The 9,017-nt window shown below is 39.7% G+C and overlaps 1 protein-coding gene across 2 annotated transcripts in view; it reads right to left on the reverse strand.

The window, feature by feature from the left end:
- Window positions 1-802: 802 nt before the first annotated feature.
- Window positions 803-9,017, reverse strand: part of LOC107687761 (protein turtle homolog A-like) — a 30,797-nt gene continuing 22,582 nt past the window's right edge. The window contains exons 13-22 of one of the 2 annotated variants that reach the window (XM_016485227.1): window positions 8,641-8,752; window positions 8,073-8,260; window positions 7,406-7,623; window positions 7,187-7,271; window positions 6,871-7,038; window positions 6,693-6,729; window positions 4,386-6,587; window positions 2,635-2,798; window positions 2,061-2,227; window positions 803-1,912 (exon numbers count right to left, since the gene is read on the reverse strand). In XM_016485227.1, the coding sequence (XP_016340713.1) occupies window positions 2,070-2,227; window positions 2,635-2,798; window positions 4,386-6,587; window positions 6,693-6,729; window positions 6,871-7,038; window positions 7,187-7,271; window positions 7,406-7,623; window positions 8,073-8,260; window positions 8,641-8,752 (3,332 nt within the window). In that variant the 3' untranslated portion in view covers window positions 803-1,912; window positions 2,061-2,069. Of the gene's footprint in view, window positions 1,913-2,060; window positions 2,228-2,634; window positions 2,805-4,385; window positions 6,588-6,692; window positions 6,730-6,870; window positions 7,039-7,186; window positions 7,272-7,405; window positions 7,624-8,072; window positions 8,261-8,640; window positions 8,753-9,017 lie in introns of both variants that reach the window. The other variant, XM_016485219.1, reaches the window with a different exon arrangement.

The raw sequence follows: 9,017 nt of genomic DNA on the forward strand, positions 1-9,017 counted from the left end.
GTCTTGCCACTCATAGTTGATTGTTTGCTTCAGTTGCACTACCAAGGCTCCAGGAAAGCTCTTTTCATGCTTTCTGTTTTATTTTATTTTTTTCTGACATTTTGGTGTTATGTCTTTCACTTGGTTGTTATAAGTTGCAGTGAGTAAATGCAGCAGGATAAAACAAAAACTGTGTCCGTCTTCATTTCAAGCAAAGCAACAAAATGTGATTATTTTAAAGGGGAGTGATTCTTTCCTATACCCACTGTCAGTGTTGGGAAGGTTACTTTGGAAATGTAATAGGTTACTGCCCACTGTACATCACTTAAACTCATAATTTGATAAAGTAACAAAAATGTAAGTACAAACTGTTTCCAAAACAAAAATTGGGTTGCAAACAACTGGAACAATTCATACTAGGAAAAGGGAATTTATTTGTACAGTCTTGTGTGAATAGGCTTTGATTAAAAAGCTAAAATATAACAATTACATATACACATATTTGCAAAGATTCTACGTTCTGTGAATTTGTGGTAGGCAGTAGATAAAGAAACACATTTCATACTGGCAGAAAATAAAGAATAGTGGAAATTGTCACAGTGCAATTATAGTGTTTTTAGCTTTCTGAACCAATAAAACATCCATATAGTTTCATTTGAATTGTTTTTAAAAATTATTAAATTGGTTTGTTTTTTTAATTATTAAAAGAAAATCATTTGAACTGTAAAATGTTTGGTTTAATTTGGTTTAATTGTAACGAGTTAAGCTCTGTTAGTTCACATAACTCTGTATTGTCAGGCTCAGCAGATGGCCAGACCACAGGGTGCTGTGATATGCAATTAACTCTCATGACCTGCAGTGATTTTATTCATTTCCTTCCAGTTGCACTCTGAAAGAGTATTTGTTTATTAGATTCTTCCTGAAAAAGGACACTGATGCAAATAATCATCCAATTTTACACGTTTTTTTTTCTCATTAAATGGCTCAAACATCATCGTCAGACACTATGGCTCATTAAAACAAAAAAAAATTAGCTCCTTCGGATGAGAATCGCTCAGCAACATTACAAACTCTAAAACAAAAAGCCCACACACCATCAAAAAAAAATAATAAATAAAAATAAAAATAAAAATAGGAAACGTCAATACATAACATTCTACTGGAGGTTTGTATCTTGTCATTGTAAGTCTGTCAAGACTAGATGATGCACTGCATACTGATCATTATGCAGTGGTTTTTCTTCACGTGAATGACAGTGTGAAATTTACATGAATGGTGTCATTGGGATTGTAGCATGTATGAGGTAGGTATGAGTGAGTAGGGAGGACCAATGATTGTCAAGAAAACTGAAGCTGCTGCCAAAGCAGTACTTCAATCACAAATTTTCAGTGAAATGTTTGACAAGATTTATAGAGAATTTTAAATGCAACTCCAATTCACTTGGCATCTTGAAGGTATAGCTACAAATTATACTTTTTTTCAACATCCTGTTTCACATAATAAAATATTACTGTAACCAAGCATAAAAGAGCTTTGATGAGGTTTCTAAATTATAATGTGCACTTACTGTCAAAATAGGAATTACAGAGCAATCGAAAGCCTCATCAAAAGCCAAAAATCAACATTGAGACAGCTTTAACATTTTTATTTCAAATTCAGTTTCATCAGCAACAGCAGGGTGCAGAGAGCAAAGTCCTGTATTATGTATTCCCTTTTTGATTTGCATCTCCAGCACATAATGTAAGCTCTTTAAATGACAGTTCTCTTCACTGTGCTTTGGCCCATCCATCAGGTAATGTCAATTCCATTAGTTGGGCAGAGGAGTGTGTGTTCTTGAGTGGTCCACAGAGGGTCCAATTAATTGTGTCACCCAGTGTCCCTTCTCATCCTGACCATTCAGATGTGTTCTGATGGGAACCATGCTGTGTCCAATCTAGAATTGAGAACATGCTAACATTTGGTGCAGTTTTGACTAATAAATCTAATCATCTTAAGTGTTCCAACACAATTTCAGACTTCTTAAGAGTATATGAGCTACAATGAAAACAGTGCAGGCTAATCAGCATGAATGGTGTACTTACTGTCCTTAATCAAAAAAGCACAGTGTCGGATTCTGTGTCTGGGACTAACGTGAAGCTCTTCCGAATCTCCTGGGCAAGAAGTGATTCTTGCTCGCAGTGAGGAGGAAGAATACTAGGAAGTTCAAAAAGTGGAACGGATTCCTTCCGACCAGCCGGAGGGTAAAGACCTTGGGTCAAAAAGACAATGGAGATGAATGAAACCAGAAAGAGAAAAATGCCTTGAATACATTAGAGTTCAGACTCTTTGAACTAGTGTTCATAATTTCACTCTCACAGTCACAAACACAACAGGAGGGCTATAGGCAACCTAAACTGAATTACTGAGAAATTTCTTGAATTTTCAATTAAAGCTGTCAAAATGGACCAAAGGATAACTCTAAACAAGACAGATCGACCGACCACAGTTCACTTTTTGGCATTTAGGCACAGGTAAAATTGAAACAGATGACATGATAACAATAAACCAGCATACAACAGTGAAGGAACAGCTTTCCTGGTATCCCTGAAGATACATTTTCACAACAGTAAGTCATTTTTGCTGAGTTACAATAAACAGAGCAAGCATTTCTCTTACCTTTTTGTTTCAGGTCTAAATCTGGCCTGCCATAATCTTTTGTAGTGCTGATCTTCTTCAATTGACTCTGAAGACCTGCCTTGCTCATTGACACTTTGGGGTCCACAGGATGCATTGGGACGTAAGCAGAGTCCCACTCATAACTCTCATCCACAGAGCCTCTTCTAGATCTAAAGTCAGAAGATAAAGGAATGTGAGGTATCGTTACGTCTAATGTGGATACCCTTAAATCAGGGATATCCAACCCTGCTCCTGGAAAGCTGCCGTCCTGCAGACTTCAGTTCCAACCCTGCTCCAACACACCTTGCAACTGCCAAACATGGTATTACCATGGTACCACATCCACAAATTGGGGTATTAAATGTAAATGTCAAAAAACACATGGCATTACCATGGTCTTGTGTTCAAAAAACATGGTATTATCAGTGCAGATACTGACAGTACCCATAGTACTTTTTGTAAGATAATTAATAATAAGAATCAATTTAAGTCATTAAAAACAGCTTAAAGGGGACATGAATGGCATTTTTGTATTATTTTATAATGTTCTCTGAGGTTCACTTATGATGTTAGTGTGATTTTACATTAAAAAAAAAAACTATTTAGAAGTAATATGATTTTCTATCCTGTTTTTGAGCCTCTCTGCAGAACGGTCTGTTTTTATAGGCGGGGCGCATTCAAGACTCGCAAGTGAATGCCCACTACTATGATTGGCTAACAGTTTCGCTTATTAAAATAACAGATGGACGCTGCTGTGACGTACTCTGAAAATAACATAGGTCATTTGGGTTAAAAACGTATAAATACTCAGTATATATCAAACGGTCTGGAACAGACAATGCAATAGTGGTAAAAGCCTTACTCACATTTATGCATTGCGACATTACTGTTGGATCCACTCTAGTCAGACTCAGTGCCGCATCATTGTTTACTTTCAGTCTCTATGAAGAGCCTGCATCATACTGTCTTGTTTAAAAATGAATCTGTAGCAAAGTAAAGCAAACAAAAAAAACAGTGTTTCACTAACGCCATCTGGAGCTTTTTGCTAATTTTACACCTTGTTTACGCCGGACGCGAACGGCGCAACTCGACTACAGACAACAGAACCTATTATAATCGTGATTCTGTCTACACTGGATGCGGCACGGATTGACACAACAAATCCCCGACAGTAAACTGATGTCCCGCTCTATTTCTGACATACAAGCATTCGCTCCCCTTCTGACCTGAAAGAGAAATGGATTCGCGACATGACGCAACAGCGCTCGTGTCCGATCTAGATAGGCTATAGGATCACAAGGAAGGCAATTCAGAGACTATTTTTCACAACTTACACTACACAGTGTCTTGTAATCTTGTAATGTCATCTGTATGGTTCTGTTGATGCAGTTATTATGTGCTTGTGTCTCTCTAGTATTTCCTCTCCTACTACTAAGCGTGTATCAGTGGGTGGGGCTAAAGAGGCAGTGCTGTAGAAGTAGGCGTTGATCTTCTCCTGTGGAGGCAGTGCTTAGACACACTATTACGTCATAAAGTGGCACATTCCAAAACGAGTCATTTTCTGAGCTTGGTTTCAATAAAAGCTGCTTTTAAAGAATAAGAAAGTTTTGAGTTTTGAAACTTACAGGATGTTTTTATAGTACATTGACCTGTTACTGTCTATGTCAAAAGATCAAGGTACATTTGATTTCTCAGTTCATGACCCCTTTAAGATAAATATATGGAGTAAGACAAAGAAAAGCCAGTTGTACCTTTCATGCCGTTCAGGCTCCTGTAGAACTGCCTCGCCTCTGTCACTGTCCTCTGTTGTCTCTGGAGAGCTGGTGAGAGGGGGGCTGAGAGAGAACTGCCTGCTGTTAGGGGCATCCATACTGCCTCTGCCACTGCTTTGGCTTGCATAACTTCGGTAACTTCCCTCTGTCTCTGAACTCTTCCTGTATCTGTTAATTTCCACATCCACCTCCTGCCCATCTTCGTCTTCCTCCTCTCTCTCCCCCTCTTGGCTTTGGCTCCGTCTTCCATATGGCAAGGCTGGCAGAGAGGGGCAATAAGGCCGAGGCAAGCTAGAACCCCCTGTTGATAAGGCAGTATGAGTTCTATGTCCCAACACTAGGTTTTTGCGGGATTTTGAGCCATCACAGGTTTTAGAGGCCTGATGATGGGTGTCTTGTGTTTGACTTTCTAAAGGCACAGATGAATCTGTTTGCAAACTGGGACTACGTTTAGGCTTATCTGCCACAGAGTTGGGTCTGCACGCAAAGGGGGACATTGTAGAATCTCGACCAAGTGTCAGCGAGTCTATCCAGGCGTCAGGGGTCAAAAAATGGTCCTTGTATAATTTTGAATCTAAACTTTGGGTGCTCTTGTACTGATTCCAATTGTTTGACCCCAGACTCTTTGTCTTCCGAGGCATTGTTCCAGAGACATTAATTTGAGATACAGTTTTGCTTGACCAATTGTTCAACTTCTCCTGCTTTCTTAAAGTCGTATTTCCTGACTCTACTGATCTGTCATTTTCAAGATCTGATAATCTGGGTCTGTCATAATCTAGAGTCTCATAACTGTGATCGGTGCCCAGCATAGACGTTGAATATGGAGACTGGCTCTCAAGATCAGGTCCATCTACACTCATCTCTGAATAAACACTAGTTGGATTTGTATGTCTAGTGCTTCTTTCTATGGTCCGCCTCTGCTGATCATCTGAGGATGAATACATACATGGGCCAAAATAATGTTGACTTCTGCTTGAGGTCCTCTGGCCTCTATGCCCTACATCAGTTTGGGTCTTCTCCAATTTGTAGATTAAATGTTCATCCATTACACAACCAAGACTTGACTCAACAGGAGTTCTGCTTCGTCTTCGGTCCCATGTTTGTGATTTTTGGTGTTCCCCTCTGTCTAGACTACGAGACCTTTGGTAGTTGGATCTCTGGATAGAATAGTAGCCTTGTTGATTCTGCCTACACTTGGTATCCTTTCCATGAGAGGTATGTAGGGGCACCAAGCTTGCTGAAGAAATCCTGTGTCTTTCTTCCCACGGAATGCAAGAGGCAGCTCTTCCCTTCAACATGCTGGCATCTTCATATAAAAGGCTTTGTCTGATGGCTTGGTAGTTACCCTGAGGTGTTGAGGTTTCTCGAATTTTCCAGTTTTGTCCAGACTCATCATCTGTCTGTTCATGACTATATGGAGTTTGATCAACAGTGTACTTGCGCAGTTCCCTTTCAAGCTCCTCTCTCTCATGAGCTAAAGTTAAACAGCGACTTAGGTTTCCTTGTTCCCTCTCGTGCTCCATCTGAAAAACCAGGGTACTGGCTGTAGAGTGTTTGGTACCTTGTTTCAGGGATTGTCGACCCAGAGTACTTTCTGAATGGGGATAGAGAAAAGAGCCACTGCTAACTGACAAGAGACTTGTCTGGTCTGGCCCATCCAAGACCTCTTGCTCCTGAATGGGCATGTAATGGCCGTTCAACGAGAGGTGCTTAGCCATAGCTCGTGTTCTGCTGGAAGAAGGGATATCTGATCCGAAAGGTGGAAGATCCACTGAAAGGACAAAGGGTGGCTTTTTTCTTTCATCCCTGTAGGATCTCAAAGACTGGGATTTCTGGAATCTGAAATTCCTGTTCCCATCTGATGACTGATGGGAGTTTTGACTTGGGTTTCTTTTGATCTGAGAACTGACAATATTGGTGTCTTCACAAGGATCAACAATAAAGCGTCCATCAGGGTGGATGAACTCCACAGAAGACACAGGGGCAAGTGATGCCCATTGGAGATGGCTCTCAGGGAGGGAATGGTGGGATGGAGGGTTAGCTTGAGGCAGGAGATGTTGCTGCTGGGCATGAAAATCACTGTGACTAGACTTTTCAAGGGAGGAGTGATTGGAAGAAGAGGAAGTGTAGGAGAGTGGACGAGCTGGTAGGAGCCTTTGGTTTAGGGTGTTGTCAGGGCTGCTAAGGTCAAGGATAAGAATTTAGTACATTCCAAAATAGTTGTAAAGAATGGCAAAATTTTGGACAATGGACAAAGGTTTCATGAGGTGAGGGTGGTGAACTTACTTTTCAGAAGGGTTCTTATTTATTGCAGGAGGGAGATCTGAATGGAGGGAACCGATTTTACAATGGAATGAGTGACAGGATAAATGATCATGCATGAAGAATAACAATATGAGATAAAGGAGTGAGAAGATTTTCTAAGGTGGATACATTGAGACAGTTCAAAGTGTCGTTTCTTTACCCTTGATATTTTGCCTGCGCCTTCGGTTCCTTTTGTGAAAAATGAAACAGACAATTGCCAGGGTCAGGATAAGAGTAAGACAAAGGAGTCCTACTCCACCCATAACACCAGCCATTAGCTGGTCAGGAAAGTTTAGGAGGCGGGAACTGGCTGGGTGCATATTAATTCCTGCAGAGCCCAAAGAAAGGTTTAATGGTTAGGTAAGTTAAAAGACTTATAGATTTTCTTAGTATAGCTTAGAGTAATAAATTCTAACAATTTCTGAAGGAAATATTTCAGGCAGGTGATTAGAACAGGGAATGTGTGAAGCACTAACCGATGGTGGAGACATTGATTGATGGACTGGGCACGCTCAGCTGATCTCCATGCCGAGAGAGAAGCCTCAGTTCATACTTACAGTCCTTCAGAGAGTGATACATCGTGAGAAAAATAACAAAATAAAAATGAAAGTAAAGGAAGAAAGGGTTGCATTTATCAAAAATGAGAAGCTCACTGATTCATGAAAATCTCAGATCATGTCTTCAGGAACATTTACCTTACATAACCCTGGAAGAAAGATTTGACTTTCAACTGGACTAATGTTCTCTTTCAGATGAATCCATTCCCCTCCTTCAAGGCGTGACTGTATGACAAAACTGTCAATGGGTGGAGAATGGGCCTTTGGAACTGACCACCACAGAATAATTCCCTCTGAACTCTTATTGATTGAGAGATTTGTAGGTGGTACTAGCTTGGCCACAACAGGAAGTGCATCTGTAAAATAAAATATTAAATAAGAGAGACTGAAATGAACAGCTTGATTTTATTCAATTATAAATAAAACACAGATGGTTTAACATTAATTTGGGTCTGCATGAGGTAGCCAACACACAGCTAAGTGTTTTTAAAGACCCAATGAAATCAAAGTTGGAGTTTGGTGGTTTTAGACCATGTCTATTAGCTTTGAGGCCACCCTTATGCTAGTATAATCCTAGAAAATGACAAAATTAATTCAAATTAAAGAAAATTATAAGATATTCATTACATATTTAAATGTACAGGCATTCTCTTCTTTCTATGTACAATATTTTGTTCAATAAAATGCCATCCCCTTAATATCATATGCCAACTAATAGCAACAGAATGTAAAGAATAATGGTTCATGGTCATGAAAACTAGACTCGTAAAGCAACTTCAGAGGGTCTTGAAAGTTTCTTGTTTACCCAGAGTTGTGATGGCGGTGATCTCACTGAAGGGCCCAGTGCCAATTTTATTTTGGGCTACGACACTGAACTGGTACTCAGTGGCAGGAAGAAGATTGGTGACCAACAGACTGTTCTCAGTGAAGAGGTCTGAGAAAGACAACCACTCTTGCTTTTCCTCTTTCCTTTCTCCTGACACCTGCTTATACCTGGAAAAAGAATGTTTGCACAAGTTAAAAAAAATAAATAAAATAGATGTATGAAGACAGGCATAAACCATCCAGTGAAAAGCTAACTACTAACCTTTTTCAGTAGCGTAAAATTAGCTAAACATTTTTAAAGTGACATTTTTGCCAACAGATAGTAATGTAGCACGACAAAATGCTACATAATTTTTGTGAGATTTGTGCACCTTTTTGATATTTGTATTGTGCACGCAGCTTTGAGATTCTACATTGTATTTGCATTTAAGTAAATTTATCACATAAATACTGCTCTTATTACAAAAAAACATAATCTGACATACTACCATTTCAAAATAGTTTCCCAAGATTTACAGAGATAAACTCTAACAAGACAAGACACCAACCAGACAGTGAATTTCTGGGCATATCCTCCATCAAAGCCAGCCACCCAGGAGACATTGACCTGGTTAATTCCTGGGATCACAGATACAGATGACACTGCATGTGGACTTGTACCTGTGAATCAGAAGGAAACAGTATATGTGTGACATACGAAGTGTGATACATGAGCATAGCCGCGGGAACGTATTTTGAGCTGGGGGTGCTGAGAAATAAAACGGGGGTGGGGGGGACCCGTGACAAGAGTGATGCGAGAAGACTGATACTATATATGATGGCGGATCCAAAACGCAACTTGTGTTAATAAAACTTTCATTTATTTGTTTAATAGCCTATAAGTGAGTGTCTTTGTTGCTGGGTTTTCATTAAACAAAACAATGAA

The sequence above is a fragment of the Sinocyclocheilus anshuiensis genome, unplaced genomic scaffold (assembly GCF_001515605.1).
Source record: "Sinocyclocheilus anshuiensis isolate Anshui unplaced genomic scaffold, SAMN03320099.WGS_v1.1 scaffold205, whole genome shotgun sequence".
Classification (NCBI taxonomy): Eukaryota; Metazoa; Chordata; class Actinopteri; order Cypriniformes; family Cyprinidae; genus Sinocyclocheilus; species Sinocyclocheilus anshuiensis.